Below are 26,459 nucleotides of genomic sequence, written 5' to 3'. Positions count from 1 at the left end.
GTGCTGGTAAATCAACTACAATATTAAAGTGCCTCATCACAGCTGATCACCATTGTGAAGCAGGCAGTATTTATAGCCTGTGTGGTATAGATCATGTGCATAGTCTATTAGAGTAATATTTCTCAGAGTAATGGGATCCTCAAAGTCATTGGAATGGAGAGATTCCATACAAAGATAGTAGCCTGGCAATTAATCTGCCTGAGCATGTGACCATCCCCCCCATGTCTCTCTCTCTCTCTCTCTGTTCCCACCCCCCCTCTCTCCCACTTTCCATCTCCTGCTCTCTGGCTCTCTTTCTGGTTCCAAGTAGAACTGTTTGGGGTTCCATGTAGAACCTTTTACAGAGGGTTCTACATGAAACCAAAAATGGTTCCACCAGGAACCAAAAAGTGCTTTTACCTGGAACCCAAAAAGGGTTCTCCTTTGGGGACAGCCAAATAAACCCTTTATCTAAGAGTGTATAGTTAAAGTAGTTTGCTGACAGGGTTGGGCAACGGAAATATAATTATGTCAATAAGCAAAAGAAAGAGAACGTTTTAAAGCACACCATACAAGCATTGATGAGTTTCCCTGCCTCCAATGTACACTGAAGATTCCATTAGCAATATTGCTTGTGTCTAAATCACAAACAGTGCAATTTGAAATCTGTTTTTATTTCCACATGGAATTGCTCATCATGAGCCTTTTTCTATTGGATTAGGTCCAATCAGCCAATCAAAAGGATTGTAAATTGCTAACTCGAATAAATGCATTAAAGGAGTCTGGGCACTGCTCTGATGAATACACACTAAGCAGAACTTTACCTCCACTCCCTGTTAACTTTATCCAACACTGTTTAGAGTCAAAGGCCAATTGCACCCTTTGCTTGGTAGCATTCTGAGAGCACAGAGGCAGGAAGAAGATTTCTGCTATAATCATTGATGTCAGAGAGTTATTCCAGTCTTGTTGACTGAGATATGAACCTTCTGCCTTGAGCCTTGTGTGGGTGTGCCAGCTCTACTGTAGGTGCCTCAGTGCTCCAGCTCCCAAAATCTGTTGCCAAATATCTTTCGTAACCCTCCTAAATGCTCTACCGACAACAAACTCCCTCTTTCTGAGCTCACCGTGCATTTTACATAGCTTTTCTCTGTCAAGCCATTTATTGACAAACTACTGCTGTCTGTGCTGTCTTTGCACAGTGAGCCCCATGTTGGATTGATTTCTTCATCTTGTGTTAGGGCGCAGGAATTTAGAGTTGAAAAGGACAGGTCGATCATGTCCTTTGGATATTGCAAGGCAGCCTTTCAGAGCCAGGATACTTGAAATGCATAAATTTATGAATGGCAGACAAAAACGGAATGGTAGGAAAAGAGAGAGAGAAAAAAGTATTTTGCAGATAATCACTAAGAGTATGTTTTAGCTTGAGGCGCAGAAAGTGAGAGGGCGGAAGACCCTGAGAGATATGCAGAGAAAAGGAGGAAGACCCTGAGAGATATGCTGAGTAAAGGAGGAAAAGAAGGAGAAATGCAGAGATATTAGTTGAGCGACAAGGAGAGAGAGGATAAGTGTGGAGGCGTTCGGGTACGGCGTGTTGCTGCTGTAGGAAGAACAGACACCTGCAGAGCTTCAGGGCCTGTTGTCCATTGTGGGATGCTTTGTGTGGAGGGGCTATTTGCAAACAGAGAACCACACGGCAACACCCTTTACGCACACACTGACACACACCAACAAACACACACACACACACTGAACTAAGCAAACCTCACACTGATCTCACCCTCATCTTCCTTTGGCTATCTGTCAAGGGTCCATGACACACCATTCTCACAATGCTTGTCTCAACGGGGAACCAGCATTTACAGAAAGCCAAGTTCAATTCAGACTTAATAGAACAAATGTTGTATGCCTTTATGTCATATCATCCAGTAAATACAGTGTAAAGCATACGGATCTAAATAAATGTTGCGTTTATAAGTGTAGAAAATCCATATCATCATCGTTGTATAAATCTTTCTTGTCTGGTTAATGACTGATAATGTCAAAAAGAGATCTTGAAATCACATTCACAGGAGAGAGGTTCAACAGCCAGCAATAAGCAACAATTCACCCATGAAATATATTGACATTTCCATCAAGAGAAGGCCTCTAATCCCTTACCTTATCATCCAGTTTCTTGGCACAGAAGAACAGTTCAACATATCCATTGTTGCCAGAAATTTCTTCAGCGTGTACCTGAAAAAAGGTTTTCAGTAAGTCACATTTTGACCAATGAGAATATTTTATTTTCCGCAGGCAGACAGCCTGTCGTATGACATGTGGACAGGTCCTTGAAGCCAATCAAAATATGTCACATAAAATGTTGAGGAGTGTTATTACTTTTACAGAAAGCTCCTTCAAGCCGAGAAACAGATGTGGTTCCATTACAGTAATGCAGAGCTGGCCAAATGGAGCTGGGTCCAAATTTAGTCCACAAGACTGTTTAGTTGGCCTCCTAAAGGAATACACTAATAGCAAATAAGTTCATTATTCTGCATATTTAAAGGATTATTACAGACAGGCTAATAAGTTTTGCTGAAAAAACACAAATGTTAATTGTGTCTGAGGTAGAAGAGAGAATGAGATAGAGGTGATAATGTGAGAGAGAGAGAGAGATAATAAAATCAATGTACACAAACAACAAGTGTGCGGTTATAATTGGCAATAAAGACACAGATTTTCTTCTTCAGGGCCATGGGGTGAGACAGGGATGGAGCTTGAGCCCCATCCTATTCAACATATACACTCAGTGAACAAAACATCAGGAACGCCTTCCTAATATTGAGTTGCACCCCATTTTACCTTCAGAACAGCCTCAATTCATCGAGACATGCACTCTACAAGGTGTCAAAAGTATTCCACAGGGATGCTGGTCCATGTTGATTCCAATGCTTCCCACAGTTGTGTCAAGTTGGCTGAACCATTCTTGATACACAGAGGAAACTGTTGAGCATGACAAACCCATCAGTGTTGTAGTTCTTGACTACACTCAAACCGGTGCGCCTGGCACTTACTACCATATCCCTTTCAAAAGCACTTAGATATTTTGTCTTTCCCATTTACCCTATGTATGGCACACATACACAGTCGATGTCTTAATTGTCTTAAGGCTTAAAAATCCTTCTTTAGCCTCTCTCCTGCCCTTCATCTACACTGATTGGAGAGGATTTAAGAAGTGACATCAATAAGGGATCATAGCTTCACCTGGATTCACCTGATCAGTCTATGTCATGGAAATGTTTTGTACAATCTGTGTAAAGTATATCCGGCCTCACCCTTCTGGACTCAGCAATCAAATGTCTACTGTTTGTTTTCAGATGATCTGGTGCTTCTGTCCCCAACCAAGCAGGGCCTACAGCAGCACCTAGATCTTCTGCACAGATTCTGTCAGACTTGGGCCCTGACAATGAATCTCAGTCAAAATAAAAAATAATGGTGTTCCAAAAAAGCTCCTGTTACCAGGACAACAAATACAAATTATATCTAGACAGCATTGCCCTAGAGCACACAAAGAACTATACCTACCTCAGCCTAAACATTAACACGACAGGTACCTTCCACAAGGCAGTGAATGATCTAACAGATAAGGCAAGAATGGCCTTCTACACCATCAAAAGGAACATACAACTAGACATCCCAAAAATACTTCAATCAGTTATAGAAGCTCTCTATGGTTGTGAGGTCTGTGGTCGACTCACCAAACAAGAATTCATAAAACGGGTCAAACACCCAATTGAGACTCTACATACAGAATTCTGCAAAAAAATACACTAAGTGTACAACGCAAAACCCCAAACAATGCATACAGAGCTATTACATTCTATAACCACCTAAAAGGAAGCTATTCCCACACATTCCACCACAAAGCCCTCACCTACAGAGAGATGAACCTAGAGAAGAGTCCCCTCATCCAACTGGTTCTGGGATTCTGTTCACAAACACAACCAGAGCCCACAGAGCCCTAGGACAGAAACACAATCAGACCCAACCAAATTAGGAGAAAACTAAAAAATAACTATTTGACACACTGGAAATGATCAACCAAAAAACAGAGCAAATTGGAACGCTATCTGTCCCTAAACAGAGAGTACATAGTGGCAGAATACCTGACCACTGTGACTGACCCAAAATTAAGAACATCCTTGACTGTGTACAGACTCAGTGAGCATAGCCTTGCTATTGAGAAAGGCAGCCAAAGACAGACCTGTCTCTCGAGATAAGACAGGCTATGTTCACATTACCCACAAAATGAAGTGGAAACTGAGCTGCACTTCCTAACATTCTGCCAAACATATGACCACATTAGAGATACATATTTCCCACATATCACACAGACCCACAAAGATAAACTCCCATATCTATTAGGCAAAATAGTGCAGTGTGCAATCACAGCAGCAAGATTTGTGGCCCGTTGCCATGAAAACAGGGCAACCAGTGGAGGGCAACCAATATTTATCTGTTTATTTATCTACTCCTACTATTCGTACTACAACTGTTTGCATATTGCTAAAACACTGTACATAGCTGATAATATAACACTTGAAATGTCTTTCAATATGTTCAGTTAAATTCTAATCGTTTTTGGTTGATGTTGTTTTGTTACTCCTCACTTTTGTTTATTTCACTTTCTTTGGCAATGTAAACAAGTTTTCCATGCCAATGAAGCCCCTTTTGAATTGAATAGAGGGGAGAGAGGAGAGGGGAGAGGGGAGAGGGGAGAGAGGGGAGAGGGGAGAGAGGGGAGAGGAGAGAGGGGAGAGAGGGGAGAGGGGAGAGAGGGGAGAGGGGAGAGAGGGGAGAGAGGGGAGAGAGGAGAGGGGAGCACTCTAAAAGTAGACACTAAAAGCAGACACAGTGTTGCATAGCTAATGGTGTGGTCAGAGCCCAAAGAGTTCCAGATACACTACAATGAGCCCATTACAGAGAGTGCTGCTCACCTTCAGAACCACTCCTGATGAACAGTTAGAAGGTTACAAGTCATCTCAGCACATTAGGACAAATTGTATTGGCCCTTTACTGCCCCTCACCTCCTAAATAAGTGTCATTATATACCGGTAAGCCAGTGAATCAAGTGCTGTCTATCAAACAGGACTTTGTGTTAAAATGCACGACTGCTACAATAATGATAACCAGCCTAAATAAATTCAAGCTGAAAAACATCTGTTGACTCAAAACAACAAGAACATTTCTACAGTAAAGTGTATGGTTTCTGTCATTCAAACAAATGTGTGGCAATGGTCCAGAAACAAAGTCTATGGGTCTCTCAGCTTCTCAATAATACAACACAGCAAAGCTATAACACTTGGTGCATGTGTCGTATCAGCAGATTGTCAAGCTTTCTGTACGTACAGTATGCATCTTGGATGAATATTATTTATTGTATCTCATATCATGGTGCCATTGTCCTGGTGAGTGTTGTGTAGGCATAATGTGTATTGGATTGTGGCCCGGCTATGAACGTTCCAGTTAGAAGACCATTGTAATGTGATGCTTGCCAGTGGGAGCCACAGTAACTGCATACAACGGTACCTTAATCCCTACCATTTGATGTTCTCCACATCCCATGTCCCCATATGCACGATGGACATCTGAGAGATGTGTTACAAACACTAGGAAGGGATTTTTCACACAAAACACAACAGTTGTCTGTTGTTCTGCCACCTTCCAGATTAGCCTGCAGGCACATTACAGGCAGACGCCATGCCATTGGGATCCATCTCACGGACAGACTTGACAAAGCACAGGCCCATTATCATATCAGGAAAAGCTATTTTCAGAAACACCATGACACAGGTTAGCACTAATTCACTAGAATGCATTAAGCCCACACTGCTACAGGACTGTGCTTAAACAAACCCATTATATCCCCCATAACCGCCTCACAGCAAGCTGCCGCCATGTGATCGCATCCAATCAATGGTCATAATGGCGACACTAGCTGAAGGGAAAGATCCTCAAATGCCATCTTTACTTTGGCCAATTCCATCCCAAGCAAGTCATTCTCAGCCCTTCTCTCGAAGGGAAATGTATGCGTAGTTTGTTAGGGTAAAATCAATAAAGATAGGTATCAATAAGGCAAAAGGTCTGTTGTTGACATTATCGAATTCCCTTCTTGGGCAAAACCCCTTCTGTTCTCTCCTCTCATCTCTGCAGTAGAAGAAGGCACTGAGAGATCAGAGACTCTGCACCTCTGACTTAACAGGAGCAGTGAGGAACACTGACTCTTCCTCCCACTCCACTAAAGGTCAGATTTGCAGGCTTGTTAAACACAGCTTCTCTGTGTTGTTCCTTTTGTATGGCAATGTAATGTTGGCCTGGCAGATGGTGTTGAGACCATCCAACAGAAACAACACTCTGTGCTTTAACGTCCCCCTCTCTTTGTCATGACAGATATTGTATATGAGTCATGATTCTTTGTACAGAGAAGCATCCTTACATCACAGGATTCACATCAGCTACTTTGCTTTAACTGCATGAATTGATTTAACAAGTCATTGCATTTGATTTTGCTTGCCACTGTTACTGCAATAGTGAGCCAATGGTGAGTGAGATCAATAGGATGATGAATAGGGGAAACCTACCGTGATGGTGGATTTCCCAGCGTACTTCGCATACTTTAGGAATAAAGGTTTCACCATCTTCTTCTGGGCTACAATCTGTGGAACACAGGAAAACTATGAATGACTGGTGACTAGTGAAGCAGTGAGAAGTATTACAGGACAATTAGTACGAAAGCAGTTTGAGAGCAGTATGACGAGGTCTGGTGACTTCTAACCTTTACCCTCTGATGTTGGTGAGCAGCAACTCGGCACACTGTTCCATTCAGTTTATGTGTGGTGAGTGATTTGATTAGACATAAGAAATTATACATTGGATAACTGAGTGGAAGGGTCAGACATTCAGTACAGGACCTGGCCGAGCGTACACTCCACACCACCCAGGAAGTCGTCATCGCGGGTGCCAATACTGTGGGTGCCATGGATGTCGTAGACCTCGAACCGCAGCTTCTGAGCTTCCTCAAAGTAGTAGTCCAGGGTGAAGACCTTGGCAAAGACCGGGTGCAGGTTGCTCTTGATCACCTCTGTCCTGTCAAGCTGAAGCGACAAGAGGGGAGAAAAAGGCACAGAATTAGAATGTGGACACGTTGTTGGATATTACTGGAGAAACTCGGACCTCCAACTCAACTCTCTAATGACAGCTTCCTACCAAACATAAAAAGTGCAGTTTTGTATGCAATGTACATTGTATCAGTTCATTTGCGATGCTAATTAATGTATGGGACATGGTGATGCATTCATGGGCACATGGGAATGTAGGAACAACAGCCAAATACCCATCTGCACCTGGATCACTGCTATAGCCACTGTTGGCGTTCTTGTTTGTTTTCCTGTTGATTAGACCAAAATGTAAATCTTGTGAAGCTCTTGTTCAGACAGTGACAGCAGAGAGGATTTTAGTGGACTGAGGGCTGAGAGCTCAGCAGACACACAGGTGTATGAATGTCCATGCTTGGACATTCATACACCTGTTTATCTAATACACCTGGTTCATGCCTGAACTCTCCACATTGACACCTGCTTTCAGTGGAGCACAGAGGCTGCGTTTACACAGGCAGCCCGATTCTGATCTTTGCCAATAATTGGGAAATTGTCTGCCTATGTAAACCCAGCCAGAGTGTACCCATCTAGCACCCAGTAGCATCCAGTATCCAATTATGTCCAGTGCCCGATACATTATTACTAATAATTTAACTCCAAGCTAGGTATTCTGAGGGGAGCCAACACATCATCGAAAGCACATGAATCCCCTAAAGATGCTATCAGTAAATTAAATTGACCTAAAAAGCAGTGTTTGAACCATGGTTAAGTGTTTCATGGTTTAAGTGAATCAATGGATTTCAAACTGGAGCTATTGAAAAAGCATATAAAAAATTATTCAAGCCCAAGGCAACTGTCAATCTAAATCTGGTAAGGAAACTTAGAAATTCCATAAATATTTTACTCTTGTTTTCCATCTCTTTTAGTTTGAGGAAAAAGTTGTGATGGTAAAACAGAAGATAAAGTCAGAAAGACATAAACACAGGTAATTCAATTTGAAAGGCAATTTTACATAATCTCCGTAGTTTGACCTAAAACAAAAAATACTAGAGAGATTGCCATCAATCTCAAACCAGGCCTAGCCATCAATCTCACTAATAACCTTATCGTAGCAAAGCCAAATCCCACCCGTCCATAGAGCACAAATCAAGAATAAAGCTCCCTGATCAGCAGCTCTGTCAAAGCTCTCTAAAGTCAGAGTCAACATGGGCCCCACACACCAAACGCCATGAACATACATGGCACGCTGTAGTACACACATGCACGTCCACGTTAACATTCAGATATTCAGGAGTTAATCCTACTGCTTTACCTCATGCTGTTGGCCTTGAGCTGACGAGAACACACACAGACACCTACACACACAGAATGGTTGATGAGAAGCAACAGAGAAAGCATGCACCTTTTCTCACTGACAATCACTGTGGAATAAAGAGTCTAGTCTGCCAGTCCTAATTAGAGACACCTCAAGAGTGTTGAAGACAATGTTATTAAGTATACTGATACAGATGACCTGAGGAATGGGGGATTGTCTTGTTATTCATTATTGACCTTGCAAACAGTAGAAAGAGTGATTCATTTCTCAGGAGATAACAGCTAAGACATGTTTTAATTAGACTCTAGCCCTCCTCCTCTCGCTGCTTCTCTCATTCTATTTTCTGTGCTATCTGGTTGGACATATTTGTGAACACAAGTTTGTTTCCGTGTGTGATGAAAACTACCCAGAGCCACAGAGGAAGGGCTGTGCCTTTGTGATGCCTACCCCTGTGATGCCCATTCATCTGGGGTGGCAGGGAGAGTCTACAGAGAGGTGACTGTCTGACGTACGGAGGGATCTCTGAGGTCCCAGGGAGTCAGATCCCTCTCTCCTGCTTGCCAGCAGCATACCACCCTGCATCCCACTGCTGGCTTGCCTCTGAAGCTAAGTAGGGTCGGTCTTGAATGGGAGACCAGATGCTGCTGGAAGTGAGGTTGGAGGGCCAGTAGGGGCACTCTGGCCAAAGGAGCTCCCAATAGAGTACCACAGTATGAGTCATAAAATCTAGTGGTCAAACAAGGAAATGGTTCCAATTGTTTGTTTTTTCCCATAGGGGATTTTAGAAACACATAAAATAAGGGCTGTGTTTCGTGTAGGCTTACCCTGGCGAGACGTTTTGATAACAGTGTAAATCTCTCTAGGGCAAGGTGACTTCAAATCAAATTTTATTTGTCACATATACATGTTTAGCAGATGTTAATGTGAGTGTAGCGAAATGCTTGTGCTTCTAGTTTCGACCATGCAGTAATATCTAACAAGTGATCTAACAATTTCACAACAACTACCTTATACACACAAGTGTAAAGGAATGAATAAGAATATGTACATAAAAATATACGGATGAGCGATGGCCGAACGGCATAGGCAAGATGCAGTAGATGATATAGAGTACAGTATATACATATGAGATGAGTAATGTAGGGTATGTAAACATTATATAAAGTGGCATTGTTTAAAGTGGCTAGTGATACATTTATTACATTACATTTTTTATTATTAAAGTGGCTAGAGATGAGTCAGTATGTTGGCAGCAGACACTCAATGTTAGTGATGGCTGTTAACAGTCTGATGGCCTTGAGATAGAAGCTGTTTTTCAGTCTCTCGGTCCCCACTTTGATGCACCTGTACTGACCTCGCCTTCCCGATGATAGCGAGGTGAACAGGCAGTGGCTCGGGTGGTTGTTGTCCTTGATGATCTTTTTGGCCTTCCTGTGACATCGGGTGGTGTAGGTGTCCTGGAGGGCAGGTAGTTTTCCCCCTGTGATGCGTTGTGCAGACCTCACTACCCTCTGGACAGCCTTACAGTTGTGGGCGGAGCAGTTTGCCGTACCAGGCTGTGATACAGCCCGACAGGATGCTCTCGATTGTGCATCTGTAAAAGTTTGTTTTAAAAGAGTGTTTTTGGTGACAAGCCAAATTTCTTCAGCCTCTTGAGGTTGAAGAGGCGCTGCTGCGCCTTCTTCACCACGCTTTCTGTGTGGGTGGACCATTTCAGTTTGTCCGTGATGTGTACGCCGAGAAACTTAAAACTCTCCACCCTCTCCACTACTGTCCCGTCGATGTGGATAGGTGGCTGCTCCCTCTGCTGTTTCCTGAAGTCCACGATCATCTCCTTTGTTTTGTTGACATTGAGTGTGAGGTTATTTTCCTGACACCACACTCCGAGGGCCCTCACCTCCTCCCTGTAGGCCGTCTCATCGTTGTTAGTAATCAAGCCTACCACTGTAGTGTCATCTGCAAACTTGATGATTGAGTTGGAGGCGTGCATGGCCACGCAGTCATGGGTGAACAGGGAGTACAGGAGAGGGCTGAGAACGCACCCTTGTGGGGCCCCAGTGTTGAGGATCAGCGGGGTGGAGATGTTGTTTCCTACCCTCACCACCTGGGGGCGGCCCGTCAGGAAGTCCAGGACCCAGTTGCACAGGGCGGGGTCGAGACTCAGGGTCTCGAGCTTAATGACGCGTTTGGAGGGTACTATGGTGTTAAATGCTGAGCTGTAGTCGATGAACAGCATTCTTACATAGGTATTCCTCTAGTCCAGATGGGTTAGGGCAGTGTGCAGTGTGATTGCAATTGCGTCGTCTGTGGACCTATTGGGGCGGTAAGCAAATTGGAGTGGGTCTAGGGTGTCAGGTAGGGTGGAGGTGATATGGTCCTTGACTAGTCTCTCAAAGCACTTCATGATGATGGAAGTGAGTGCTACTGGGTGATAGTCATTTAGCTCAGTTACCTTAGCTTTCTTGGGAACAGGAACAATGGTGGCCCTCTTGAAGCATGTGGGAACAGCAGACTGGGGTAAGACTTGATTGAATATGTCCGTAAACACACCAGCCAGCTGGTCTGCGCATGCTCTGAGAATGCGGCTAGGGATGCCGTCTGGGCCGGCAGCCTTGCGAGGGTTAACACGTTTAAATATTTTACTCAAATTTGCTGCAGTGAAGGAGAGCCCACAGGTTTTGCTAGCGAGCCGTGTCGGTGGCACTGTATTGTCCTCAAAGCAAGCAAAGAAGTTGGGAGCAAGACATCGTGGTCCGCGATGGGGCTGGTTTTCTTTTTTGTAGTCCGTGATTGACTGTAGACCCTGCCACATACCTCTTGTATCTGAGCCGTTGAATTGCGACTCTACTTTGTCTCTATACTGACGCTTAGCTTGTTTGATTGCCTTGCGGAGGGAATAGCTACACTGTTTGTATTCGGTCATGTTTCCCGGTCGCCTTGCCCTGATTAAAATTAGTGGTTCACGCTTTCAGTTTTGCGCGAATGCTGCCATCAATCCACGGTTTCTGGTTGGGGAAGGTTTTAATAGACGCTGTGGGTACAACATCACCGATGCACTTGCTAATAAACTCGCTCACCGAATCAGCATATTCATTAATGTTATTGTCCGACGCTATGCGGAACATATCCCAGTCCACGTGATCAAAGCAATCTTGAAGCATGGAATCCAATTGGTCGGACCAGCGTTGCACAGACCTGAGCACGGGCGTTTCCTGTTTTAGTTTCTGTCTATAGGCTGGGAGCAACAAAATGGAGCCGTGGTCAGATTTTCCGAAAGGAGGGCGGGGGAGGGCTTTGTATGCATCGCGGAAGTTAGAATAACACTGATCCAGGGTTTTGCCAGCCCGTGTCGCGCATTCGATATGCTGATAAAATTTAGGGAGCCTTGTTTTCAGATTAGCCTTGTTAAAATCCCCAGCTACAATAAATGCAGCCTCAGGATATGTGGTTTCCAGTTTACATAAAGTCCAATGAAGTTCTTTCAGGGCCATCGAGGTGTCCGCTTAGGGGGGATATACACGACTGTGATTATGATCGAAGAGAATTCTCTTGGTAGATAATGCGGTCAGCATTTGATTGCAAGGAATTCTAGGTCAGGTGAACAAAAGGACTTGAGTTCCTGTATGTTGTTATGATCACACCACGTCTCATTAATCATAAGGCATACACCCCCGCCCCTCTTCTTACCAGAGAGACGTTTGTTTCTGTCGGCGCGATGCGTGAAGAAACTAGGTGGCTGTACCGACTCTGATAACGTATCCCGAGTGAGCCATGTTTCCGTGAAACAAAGAACGTTACAATCTCTGATGTCTCTCTGGAAGGCAACCCTTGCTCAGATTTTGTCTACCTTGTTGTCAAGAGACTGGACATTGGCGAGTAGTATGCTCGGGAGCGGTGCGCAATGTGCCCATCTACGGAGCCTGACCAGAAGACCGCTCCGTCTGCCCCTTCTGCGGCGCCGTTGTTTTGGGTCGCCGGCCGGGATCCGATCCATTGTCCTGGGTGGTGGACCAAACAGAGGATCCGATTCGGAAAAGTCGTATTCCTGGTCATAATGTTGGTGAGTTGACGTTGCTCTTATATCCAACTGTTTGACACCCTCACTGTAGGGCTCTATGCCCCAGAGCAGTGAAGAGGACATTGCCCTGCGTATGGGTCTTTCAGATGGGATTTTAAATGGGTGTCCTGACTCTCTGTGGGCTTAAAAAAATCCATGCCACTTATCGTAAGAGTAGGGGTGTAATGCCGCGTTCAAAACAACTGGGAACTCTGGAGAAAAAAAACTAGCTCCAACTGGGAAAAATATTTTTTAACTGTCATCCAACACGGAATTCCAAGTCGGAAACTCGGGTATCTTTCTAGAGCTACGACTTTCCGACCTTAAGATAACTGATGTCATGATTTGACGTTTTTTTACCCAACAGAGAAAAGAGGAATCTAATTAAGTAATTTTCATACAGGGAAAGTTGTATCAGTGACAAACATTAGAATGCAAAACCGCTACAGGTGGGGGGGATTCAGAGAGGAAAAATGTGAGTCGATTTCGTGATACCTAACATTTATAAAATAAGTATAATCACATCGTCAACTAAAAACGTTATGAGGGTTTGTCCTTGTGTCCATTGAAGCACCGCTGCACCACGCTATATTTTACAGTGAAGTCTGCAGAAGCCTTCTTTTGTCGGCGACTCTTTCGTCTGCACACCCGACACGTGTGCGCGATTGGCTGGTGAATGACGGCTGGCTGGTGACAGTATATTGTATATAAATGTGTTAATATGGGCAGAATATTGTATAAAATTAATAAATAAAAATGCGCTGCATTCGTTCGGCAGGAGAGAGAGAGAAGCAAGATGTGTGTCGATTTAGCTACTCGGTCTTTCTCAGCCTTTGGCATGATGAGCAAATGATTTGCATGACAATGTTGCATCCCTGTTCAGATGGATTTCAGAGAAAAGGAGTGGGCCACCAAAGACTGAAATACAAAGCAGTACAACACATATCACAAGGGAGTGTTCATTCAAAGGCCTCTTCCCCAGCCCAACTATGTTGACACAGCTCTCTGTTTTGCTGAATTCTATCTTTAGTAAAACCATGAATTGGCTTCTACATCGACAAACATGCTCCAGCCACTGTATATCAACAGCACTGGTATGGTTAAGATCAGTGGCATGTATTGATGAATGCCAAGGGAAGCCAGGCTTTCCCAAATCCTTTACCAAGAAAAAAAAAACGAAATAATGTATCTTACGTGTCTATGTGTTTTCATAATTGTCCTTCAATTCGCAATAGGCTGAATTTATCTCACCTGAGAAGACATCCGAGCGAGAGAAACTGCGCCCCTCTGTCTCTGTATGTGTAGGCCATCTATCTGATGCGGTCTGGTCATAAAAAGTACGATATTGCTGCTGCCTGTAGCATTGACTCCAAGGGAAGCCAGCAAGCATTTGGCCTCCCTTGATTAAAAAAAAGTATAAAATAATAGCCAATCAGCATTGAGCTCAACTGTGAATGGTCCTGGCGTACCAAAATAAAGTGTCAATGGAAGCCAGTTTGGATTTGGCTTCAGTGCTATCATAGAGAAATACGGCATCTATTGAAACAACTTGAATTGTTGCATCTCGTTTTGTTGTTGTCCTCTGGTGGCTAGCTAGTTAAAAACCCTTTCCTAAATTAGCCATGGATGTAGATAGGGATTTGGACTTGTGGTTTTACTTAGTTCTCCGTCCTAGCCAATGATTATAAAGGCAATTCTGATCCAACCATAAACTACATTGTAGACTGAGAGGATGGAAGTTCAATATGTAGCTACATGTAGAAGGCTTACATTGCCCATGAAAGGAAGTTGGGCTAGCGTGCAATTATTTTAGCCAGGTAGCCTAGAACAACAAAAAAATAAGACTGTACTGTATGAGAGTCATAGACCATTTTGTCAGCATGAAAGGGAGGAGGGTGGCATTGGTGTTTTTCTACAAGTAGGGTGAGTCAACATGTTATTTTATACTTTCACCAACACACACAAATAAATCAGAACCATGGACAGCCACATCATATGTAACTTACAATGATTGGACTAAATAGTTTTTGGTATCTTTTAGTTGTCACTGTATTAGACTATGCATAGGTGATTTGATGATGTTGAAATGTTGAAGCTGAAATGGTGCTGGAATAGTGGCGGCAGCTCCTGTTTTCTTTGCGACATGCAGTATCTCTCTGTGGTTCATAATTGTAGTTGTTTAGTAGTTTGAAAATGTCAGAAACATGAACTTTCTTGACTATGCTGTAGGTCATGTAACTGTTTGATACATGTAGTATGCTTTGTGGACTTCACCGGACAACGGTTGCTCTCTGATTTTGTGATGAAACAAAGGTGTGGTTGAATTTATTCTGCCACTGTGTCTTCTTATTGCCTCGGGCCTTTGGCCTATATATCACAGTCGCAAGGCATATGAACTAACAGGTTATAGAGCAAACAACGCAATTATCACAACACATAGGTTGTAATATGGCTTTTTTTCTGGCTTGGCTTCCCCAGTGATTTTACCCACGCACCACTTCTGGATAAGATACACTACATGACCAAAAGTATGTGGACACCTGCTCGTCGAACATCTCATTCCAAAATCATGGCATTAATATGGAGTTGGTCCCCCCTCTGCTGCTATAACAGCCTCCACTCTTCTGGGAAGGCTGTTACAGATGTTGGAACATTGTTGCTGGGACTTGCTTCCATTCAGCCACAAAAGCGTTAGTGAGGTCATGCACTGATGTTAGGTGATCAGGCCTGGCTCGCAGTCGGCGTTCCAATTCATCCCAAAGGTGTTCGATAGGGTTGAGGTCAGTGCTCTGTGCAGGCTAGTCAAGTTCTTCCCCACCGATCTTGACAAACCATTTCTGCATGGACCTCACTTTGTGCACGGGGGCCTTGTCATGCTGAAACAGGAAAGGGCCTTCCCCAAACTGTTGCCACAAAGTTGGAAGAATATAATCATCTAGAATGTCATTGTATGCTGTAGCATTAAGATTTCCCTTCACTGGAACTAAAGGGCCTAGCCTGAATCATGGAAAACAGACCATTATTCCTCCTCCACCAAACTTTACAGTTGGCACTATGCATTCGGCCAGGTAGCTTTCTCCTGGCATTCGCCAAATCCAGATTTGTCCATCGGACTGCCAGATGGTGAAGCGTGATTCATCACTCCAGGGAACACGTTTCCACTGCTCCAGAGTCCAATGGCGGCGAGCTTTATACCACTCCAGCCTACGCTTGGCATTGCACATGGTGATCTTAGGCTGCTCAGCCATGGAAACCCATTTTGTGAAGAACCCAACGAACAGTTCTTCTGCTGAAGTTACTTCCAGAGGCAGTTTGAAACTTGGTATTGAGTGCTGCAACCAAGAACAGACGATCATTACGCGCTTCAGCACTTGGAGGTCCGTTGTTGCCGCTATACATTTCCACTTCACAGTAACAGCACTTACAGTTGACCGGTGCAGCTCTAGCAGGGCAGAAATTTGACGAACTGACTTGTTGTAAAGGTGGCATCCTATGGCAGTGCCACGTTGAATGTCACTGAGTTCTTCAGTAAGCCCATGTACTGCCAAGGTTAGTCTATGGATTTTATACCCCTGAAATAGCCAAATTCACTCATTTGAAGGGGTGTCCACATACTTTTGTATATATAGTGTAGCAGTGAGTCTAATGCTGCCTGGAAGATTCAGGCTAAAGAATAATCTAATTCAACGCACTGCATGGACTACATTGATGAACTACCACTTACATCCGTGACAATAAAACACAATATTGTCTTGTTCCTCTTGCTCAATTGGCAAATTAAGCGTCTTCCCAATCTCCTAAAGCTGATGGACAGATATGACAAAGTTCTGAGTGGTGTGTCTGTCTCCCTGTGTGTGTGTGTGTGTGTGTGTGTGTGTGTGTGTGTGTGTGGTGTGTGTGTGTGTGTGTGTGTGTGTGTGTGTGTGTGTGGTGTGTGTGGTGTGTGTGTGTGTGTGTGTGTGTGTGTGGTGTGTGTGTGTGTGTGTGTGGAAGGGTGCGCATATTTGTATGTCTGTGAACCACAGCTAATGAATAGCTAGCACACAGGGGATTAAAGTCATTTGAATATAGTTACTGTAACAGTGTGTAACACAAAGAACTAAAGAGAACTAAAGGCAGCCCTCAAAGAACAGTCAAAGCTGTTGTGAGAGTTATATATATTTTTTAGGTCAAAGGGTAAACAGACCATTGCAAACAGTAGATAGCAGGGATGCAGTATTTTTCTCTCACCCTCTCTTTCTCCTCCCCTATCTCTCAATTCTTCTTGCACACTGACATTCAGTATTGACTAGGCTTAACAGACTCACATTTCAGAATTCTTGTTTCGTGGCATTTGTTTTGCTGTAACAAATTGCATTCTCCACTGACATGGATGATATGGTTATTCGGAACATTAGGTTGTATCAATTATATCACCTCCTAATGCTCGAGCTGAATTTAGGGGAGTTATGTAAACTACTCAAATGCTCAGCTTGCAGAGAACCCAGGTTAATTTCCTCATGAAATGTTGTTTTATTGCATTACCACAGCCACAAATTGATTAGTGTGTGCTCAACACTATCAGCCAAGCTTTATTATTGCCAAAGCCTCGGAACACATTTGTCACGCCCTGACCTGAGAGAGACGGTTTATTTCTCTATGTGGTTAGGTCAGGGTGTGGGGTGGGCATTCTATGGTGTCTATTTCTTTGTGTTGAGCCGAGTATGGTTCCTAATCAGAGGCAGCTGCCTATCGTTGTCTCTGATTAGGAATCATACTTAGGCAGCCTTTTCCCCCACCTGTAGTTGTGGGATCTTATTTTTTGTACTGCTCGTTATAGCCTGCAAGACATGACGGTCGGTTTCCATTGTTCATTATTTTGTTTAAGTGTTCAGAGTTCAAATAAATCTCAAGATGAACACATACCACGCTGCACCTTGGTCTACTCCTTTTGACGATCGTTACAACATTTCTCATTCATAACCATTAACTAGGCCTCAATAAATGCTTCCCATCTCAACACACTACGATTTAACATTGTCACTGTTAATCATTATCTGGCAATGCCTGGAGGAGAGGCCAATACATTGGGGCATAATTGCAACATACACTGAGTGTACAAGAAATTAGGAACAACTTGCTAATATTGAGTTGCACCCCCTTTTGACCTCAGAACAGCCTGAATTCTTCAGGGCATGGACTCTACAAGGTGTCTCAGGCATGGTTTACTCTTGAAATTCCTTGCACCTTATTTGTGGAACAATCTTCAAAATGTTCTTAAATTTGTTTTTCATCCCTAGGGCAATTCAGAAAGCTGATTGAGGACTTTACTACTGATGAATGTGTTTTTTTTCTGACCGTGTTTTTCTTTCTGCTTGCATTTTGTATTTATATTGATGTGTATTTTCTGTAATTGATGTCATTCAGGGCTCATCTGTAAAAGAGAACTTGGTTAAATAAGGATAAATAAATACAATTCACAGGGATGTTGGCCCATGTTGACTCCAATGCTTCCCAAAGTTGTGTTAAGTTGGCTGGATGTCCTTTGGGTGGTGGACCATTCTTGATACACACAGGAAACTGTTGAGTGTAAAAAACCCAGCATCATTGCAGTACCATACCCCGTTCAAAGGCACTTAAATATTTTGTCTTGCCCATTCACCCTCTGAATGGCACACATACACAATCCATGTCTCAATTGTCTTTAACCTGTCTCCTCCCCTTCATCTACACTGATTGAAGTGGATTTAACGAGTGACATCAATAAGGGATCATAGCTTTCACCTGGATTCATCTGGTCAGTCTATGTCATGGAAGAGCAGGGTTTTTGTGGAAATGTGAAATTAATGTAGGAGAATATAACACATTAGAGCTGGTAAAAGATAATACAAAGAAATTTTCTTTTATTTATTTTCTTTTTTTTTATCTTTGAAATGCAAGAGAAAATCCCAAATATGACATAGGAATCTAGGCGCTATTTAGATTTTGGCCACTAGATGGCAGCAGTGTATGTGCAAAGTTTTAGACTGATCCAATGAACCATTGTATTTCTGTTCAAAATGTTGTTTCAAGACTGCCGAAATGTGCCTAATTGGTTTATTAATACATTTTCAAATTCATAACTGTGCACTCTCCTCAAACAATAGCATGGTATTCTTTCACTATAATAGCTACTGTAAATTGGACAGTGCAGTTAGATTAGCAAGAATTTAAGCTTTCTGCCCATATCAGATATGTTTATGTCCTGGGAAATGTTCTTGTTACTTAAAACATCATGCTAATCACATTAGCACACGTTAGCTCAACCGTCCCGTGGGGGGGAACGATCCCGTACAGGTTAATGTTTCCTACACTCAGTGTATATGATATATTGCCAACACTTTTTTAGATTGATGATATTTGTTTCGTTACAATATAGTAATTAGAAGACTCTCCCTTTCTGTCTTGTTTTTAGTTTTTTCCTATGATCTATAGCACCACTGGCAGGTCTGAAATGAGTGCTATGTTTGTGCCATGTTTGTAATACATGGAATTAAACATTTTACGACTTTTGTACACTCAGTATATACACTTACAACAAGCATCGCTACATACCATTACAGACACCCTTATGGTCCTCCACTTTGTTAACATATTTTGCACCTAATGCATGGCTTAATTAACAAGTGTAGGCCTCTGTGCTTACTACCACGGATTCATATCAACATACATCAGCAGTGCCAGGCTGGAATCCCATCTCAAATCATCCCATCTCATATCATCCCATCTCAAATCATCCCATCTCAAATCATCTCAAATCATCCCATCTCATATCATCCCATCACATATCATCCCATCTCAAATCATCCCATCTCATATCATCCCATCTCAAATCATCCCATCTCAAATCATCTCAAATCATCCCATCTCAAATCATCTCAAATCATCCCATCTCAAATCATCTCAAATCATCCCATCTCATATCATCCCATCTCATATTATCCCATCTCATATTATCCCATCTCATATCATCCCATCTCATATCATCCCATCACATATCATCCCATCTCAAATCATCCCATCTCATATCATCCCATCTCAAATCCTCCCATCTCAAATCATCTCATATCATCCCATCGCAAATCATCCCATCTCAAATCCTCCCATCTCAAATCATATCATCCCATCTCAAATCATTCCATCTCATATCATCCCATCTCATATCATCCCATCTCATATGGGAATGCAATGGAATGAAGGAACAAATATTGATTTCTTTAACAACCACCTATAATTCAAACAGCCTTATAGATATACAGAATATCAGTGTGGACTACTATAGTGGACTACTATAGTGGACTACTGCATCATGGGAAATATGCTATTCATAGCTCACACACCCCCAGCTCATATTGCAGATAGTGTACCAGTGTAATTCCAAGACAGACAAGAAACTATGATCTGCAACGTAGAAAGAGATCGCGAGAAAGAGATAGGGAGAGTAGAGGAAGAAGCGTGAAAAGGAAAATAAGATTTCCTGTCCCCCTCCCTCCTCCGATGAACAATGTTCTTGGTGATCTGTTTGAGAATTCCAATTCAGTTTTAGGTAGCTACTCTATAAATCAGAATCCATTTAAAAAGAAAAGATGGCAGCAATACCACCAAGCCAGCACCAGACACGCCACTTCTCCCTGGCTCTACTTTGTTCTCTGTGATCTGGTGCACTGCCCAGCTGTTGGGATAATGGGAGCAGGATTAGGATTTCATCCTTCAGTCTGACACGTTCACACAAACAGCTCACACCTTAAATCTCACTCCTGTCTTCAAGCCACCACTGCCTTCCAGATAATACTTATTTTTTAAATCCTCCAAACGTGGCTCAGCTTTGATATGGAGAAATGGAGGGCGGGGAGAGAGGGCTGCCCCTCCCACTGTGCCGTCCATATCCTGCTAGGTGACAATGCCTTCCATTCAGTAGAAACAAGCACTCACTCTGGTTCACCTCATGCTATCCAACTCCGTCAGACACGGAATCATTGTTATTTTAATAAACTGGGGTCATACTACCCAATGTTACATGTCAACATCATAGAGATACTTATGCAGCTCATTACTGGGGTGTGAGCTTCACAGGCTTAGTTGTTTTAGCATCAACATCCATTACTTATTGTTCATACCATCAGTACATTATGGCGTGAACTATGTTAGTTAAGACTTCACCAGGCCAGTAGGTTGGGGACATACAGGGGATGGGGGGTACTCACCTCTGTCCACTGTCCCTGGTTCTGCACCATGAGTATGACACATGGGTCAGACTTGTTCAGTGTGTCTCGGTCCAGCAGGGCCTTGCAGGCGACGCGCAGCTCCACTTTGGAGACGCAGGCGACAGGGCCACCAAGGGCGGCCCCTGGGGAGGTAGCATCCTGGACGTCATTCATCCTGGCTCAGGACCCGAGGTGTCAACCAGTAAGGAGCAAGAGATGGTGGGTGCTGCCGAGAGCTCAGAGTAATGGGAACTACTAGGGATGGCAAAGGGATTCAAGCCGAGCGAGGCACTTAAATCTCACAGAGTTAGATACATAGAAGAGAAGAATGGATCCTTGGACTTGGTAGTGAATGTTACAAAAGGGAAAAGAGTTTTCTCAGAGGTCTGTATTTGAGATGAAGGCAGGTGTCATTTAATTTCTGCAGCGATAACAGACAGGGTGGGCCGAGCTGGATGGAGGCTGGGGAGTCTCGATTAGATGACCAGAAAGCTGTGGAGAGTCACTTACGATTCAGGATTAGCCAAAATGTGTCTTCATGTGTTCTTCATGAAAAAGTTGTCCATGAGCATCACAACTGGGTTAAAACAGGGTATGCTCCCGATCATCCTTCTCTTCAAAGTCCACACAGGTACTGTATCTATGTAAAGAAAACACAAATTAAAAGGTCCAATGCAGCTGTTTTTATCTCAATATGAAATCATTTCTGAGTAACAATTAAGGACCTTCCTGTGATTGTTTTCAATTAAAATGGTCAAAAATAAACAAAAATAGCTTCTTAGCAAAGAGCAATTTCTCAAGCAATAATTTTTCTAGGACTGTCTGGGAGTGGTCTGATTGGGGAAATCTGAAAATTAGATGTTATTGGCAAAGAGATTTGGAACTGTCTTTCTTATTGGGCTAATTTACCGCCTGGTGATGTCACCAGGCAGGCCAAAACATTAAACCCACCAAAACAGGTTGATATTTCAGATGGTCTTTTCAAACAGCTTTTGTATTAAAAAGGCATAATCATTTTCAAAATGTCAACAGTATCATTCCAACCTCATAGTGTGAATACATATATAAAACACAGAAAAATCACGTTTTTGACTGCACTGGGCCTTTAAGTATCTGCAAAATAGCATATATCCACAAACAAAATGCTATTGAACCTTAACATCATCGTAATCTTAAAGGAGCAAATTACAGGTACCCAAATAAATATTAGCAGAATCCAAGTTCGGACCAGAAGAAGTTTGCATATGAGGTAGGCTATGAAGGTGATTGAATAATAACAGGTGAATTGCTACTCAGTAAAAAAATATAAAAGTGACAAAGCCTGCCGTGGCGCAAGAATCCACATTGCCCTATTTCAGCACCACCGCCAACGGACAGCGACCTTCAGTCACTCGGCTGCTGCTCTCCAGTGGGGTGAGGCTCGGTTGAAGCAATTATGTTACATTAGATCAGGCGCCCTTGGCAGCAATCATACGTGTTTGACGAGGTAGTTAGAAACAATAAGAACAAATGATAAGGGCTCATATGACTCATAAAATAGAACACATATTGAGATCATTGGCTACTATAAAACAACCAATAACCCGAAAGTTGTAATTAATTCGAAATAATCTGCCCAACACTTGTAACGTTCAGTTGGTTCCATGTTCTTATAATTATTTGTTTATATATTGCAATGACATAAAATATGATGGTGGAAAATAAATGCAAAAAATAAGAGTGCTGATCTATACATGTTACAGATAAAAACGAAAATGTGGAAAAGAGATTCTCATAACCTATTATTGACCAGCAATATGTCTACAACCTGTTGTCCGACACATGAACCAACAACTGCATGGGCACACACCCCTCCCTGGTCATGTTAAACCGGGCGTAGCATGTCCATTTCATTTATACTGTGTTATATCTGGTAGACAGTCAGTTATAGACAGCTAAGCTTGATAAATGACTACTCACGACTTGTACAATTGTAATTGACATGACTTTTATCCAACTAAGCAACTCATAAAGATTTTGTTCTTAACTTTGGTCTCAACCTAAATAATTTCCTACGATAACTATAGCATGATTTGTTGAGGGTGACAGAGAGAAGCGCGACTGCCTTATTCATTCAATTATCATCCCAAAATATATATAAACTGATCTATATTACTGGCTAAACTGGTCGTTTATCGATGCACCTCCACAACCTCTGAATGAATCCAAGCATTTCACAATGAATGATATAACAATACCACATGAACGTATACTATTCCAAAAATACTCTGCAATAACATTATTTTGTTCGATTACCTCAATCATTCAGAAACTTGCATCATATGCTTCAAAATAATACATCCAATCTCTTGCTGCTTGTTCCTACCTGTCGTGGTCCCCTGGATTTACACTTGTTGTTACCTTTCCTTCAACACACTGCTTGATTTTTCCGAAACTCAGGAACAGTGGAGGGAAGGGGGGAGAAGCAAGGGGTGTGTGATAACCACACCGATAAAGCTTGCAATGTCCCCAGAATCCGCTGGAGGGAGACGTAGAGGTGCGACAGCGGTTCACAATAGTGATACACGAACACTCTCTCTTGGCGGCTGTTCCACACTAATCATCTCACCTTTCTGCTAATTTTCCTGTGAGGCTTAGCTAAATTGACCACCAGAGCATTTACGCATTTGTTGATTAGCCTTTTGATTTAATCTGCGATATATCAAATCAAACACAGCCACAGTGACCAACAGACAATTAAAAGCATACAGATTACACATATACAACCACAAATGTTTTCCTCAACTCTAATGGGCTACATATTATACTGTCCACATATAATGTGAGGCTTTCCCCCCCCACAAAATTCCAATGTCTTGCATTTGTATTGCTGGCTTATCTCTGCTTATCAAACATTGCAAACACTGTACCTTGTTGCTGGATCATATCTGCTCAACTCAAAGGCAAAATAACTGTCTGCAATCCACCCCAAAATATTCACTCAATTACATCAAGTAAGAGATACATAGTCTCTCCCTTCAGTAATAGGCCTATTAGTATGACACAATGTAACTATATTACTCCCAGTGGCTAGATATGACTTTTAGTATCACTGACAGGACTGCTGTCTTTCACGGAGGTCAATAATTACAACCCCAGGAAACACAGGAGGAGACACTTGACAGCCAGACAGCAGAGATTGAATTAGACAGATCCTCAGGTGATGGCACAACAAGTTTTGTGTGTGAGCGCCCTGATGTGGCTGGCCAGACAGCTAAGGACCCTAAGTGACACTGAGCTCTAACGGAGAAACAATGGAGATGAATCGCAGTCAGTGCTACTCTTGTAAATAACAGGCAATGTCTCATACTCTCACTCTCTCACCCTTCCGCTACCTCTGCCACCCTCTCTTGCACTCTCACTCACACACACAACAACATGTTTAAGACTATTTAATACCAATAAAAGGGCTATAGCTAATGCTATAATGATCTGAATATCAACAGCGTGTTGGGCAGGTTTTAAAATCCTTTGACACCCACACATACACTCTACCCGTTCTCTTCATATGAAGCCTTTTTCAGCCCACCCACAAGGCCCATATCATTTTTGTGAACTCACTAAAACTGGCTAAAAATTATATAACATGATAGCTTTCCAGCTGACAATGAAGTGTATTCAGAGTTGTACATTTTCCTTTCAAAGCACTTAACTGTAGCAATTATAAGTGGTGGGGGTCCCGCCTACAGCACATATCCTTTCTGCCTTCCCACTTGGATGACAATAGGCTGGATGAAAGAATTCAGGTACACTATATGCCTGCTCCCATTGCTTAAGGTCAAAGCCTATTCTGGGATGCAGAGAAAATGTCTGACTTAGCAATTCCTCTCCAAATGTTCTCTAAAGAGGGATACAACATCATTGGTGGCAATACATCCTCCGGGCTCTGTTGTTGATTACAAGAGAAGCTTTGCTAAATTCACTGAGCCCCTCCTTCAGAGGTGGCCAGTCAAGGAGCACTCCACATGTACACAGTTGAGGTCTTGCTCCTTATAAAAACTAGGCCTCCGGAAAGACTATTGGCAGCAAATAGGGAGGCTAATCAGCATTGAGCAGAGAGCTACTTATTCAAACAGCACTCAACTAAACGTTTGGCTCTATTTTAATTATTCACTTAACTGGGCTGTTTGTCCCTCATCATGATCACATCAAACAAACCCTGCAGCAGGAAACATCCTCCCCTCCAAGGCTTTCTGCCTCTTTAAAACAGAGATAGCGCTGCTTCGTTGACCTATGACCCTCTGATAGTGATCACTGATTTCCTTTCTGTTATAATTCTTATAAGTAAATGTGCAGAAGCTCACATGAATACCAGAATTAACATGGCAACGACAGGGGTTTGATGCCACGGTAGCAAGATGTTTTTTTTGCAGTTGTAGCCTAAAGAATGGTTACCCTGTTGTCTTAGATTCTCACCTCCTGTGTCTCGAACTCGATGGGAATTCATTGCGAGTAGGAACCAACAGTGCCCTAGGCCATACACCTGAGCTCCATTGTGCTGTAGCTCCTAACCAGAACCATCTGTTGCCGCTGTGCCAACACTAAAGCCTCTCTCTCTGGACTTCCTGTGTATTTATGCATATCTTTATCAAAAGTCTTCTTGCTATCTAGCTGTTTATACCACTCTAGCTCCCAGGCAGACATTACGCTGTTGTGGAGTTCAAATGTTTTCCCGTAAAAATGGATTGCTTGCTTTCAACAGAAAACCATTTTGATAACGAGAGTCACATACCAACCAACTTCAACGATTCCTGCCAAAATGGAAAACATGAAAATTGAATTTGTGCAGGCACTGGTGAGGAGTTTGTGTAACTTCATATGTAATCCTCAACCCAGTAGTTCCCCTGTGTTAAGTTAGTCCTAGACACATTGGGGCAAACTCCCAATACTTCATTGATTCTAGAGGCTCCCATACTGGCTATGGTTGCTCGAATTTCCACTTAACAATCTGTTTGGTGTGCTTTTGTTTTAACATGATCTAGTTGATCTAAATATAGCTCAGTGAATTGGAAACGAAGCCTATCCTCTTCTTACCTCAATACTTTTCATTGATTGACCTAATATGAAAGCTGTCAGTAATAAACCTTTCAATCAATTCCTGTTGGATCCTAAGGCTATGATACAGGCCTAGGGGAGAACATTCAACAAACACTAGTAAATTATTTTGGGGGAAAGACTAAGTCAAAGCTACATCGAACAGAGTATCTTACAGTTTAAACACTCAAAAAGTCAGAACATGAATAAACAACCAGCAGCACAATTTGAAGCAAATAATCAGAACAGAAGACATTAAAGAAGCACACCTGGCAGAGACAGAATCTTGTGCGGTTCTCACCGGATCTTTTATTCTGCTCAGGTCAGAGGTTGTCATGGCGGACAGAGTATGCAGGAGCAGAGGAAATGTGATGTTTGCATAATACTCCCACTGCCCAGCAAATCAAGAGACATGACATCATACAAAGCCTGCATACACTCAATTTAATATGCATTCATTTTTAAGGTATCGCCCACACACACACCTCAAGGCTGACTTCCTGTACATTTTATTGGTTAAGTATAATTGATATTATAGCATACATTGCTACAGTTGACATTCAAGTAACCTTAAAAGACATCATGCCGTGGCAGTCATTCTATCAGAGGAGCATAAGAACAATGCTGTCAGACCTTATCACCGACTTATTTTTACCAAGACATTGTATGACCTGCACTGT

General features: G+C 42.6%; 1 protein-coding gene across 1 annotated transcript in view; it reads right to left on the bottom strand.

Moving 5' to 3' along the window:
* LOC106562089 (copine-7) overlaps positions 1-23,141 on the bottom strand; it is a 42,170-nt gene extending 19,029 nt beyond the window's left edge. Inside the window, exons 1-5 of the mRNA XM_014126654.3 lie at positions 23,072-23,141; positions 20,707-21,346; positions 6,927-7,109; positions 6,597-6,671; positions 2,137-2,211 (exon numbers count right to left, since the gene is read on the bottom strand). Of these exons, the coding sequence (XP_013982129.1) occupies positions 2,137-2,211; positions 6,597-6,671; positions 6,927-7,109; positions 20,707-20,880 (507 nt within the window). The 5' untranslated portion in view covers positions 20,881-21,346; positions 23,072-23,141. The remainder of the gene's footprint in view (positions 1-2,136; positions 2,212-6,596; positions 6,672-6,926; positions 7,110-20,706; positions 21,347-23,071) is intronic.
* Between the last annotated feature and the right edge of the window lie 3,318 nt (positions 23,142-26,459).

The sequence above is a fragment of the Salmo salar genome, chromosome 11, assembly GCF_965601325.2.
Source record: "Salmo salar chromosome 11, fSalSal1, whole genome shotgun sequence".
In the NCBI taxonomy this organism is placed as follows: Eukaryota; Metazoa; Chordata; class Actinopteri; order Salmoniformes; family Salmonidae; genus Salmo; species Salmo salar.
This window is presented reverse-complemented; position numbering and strand designations above follow the sequence as displayed.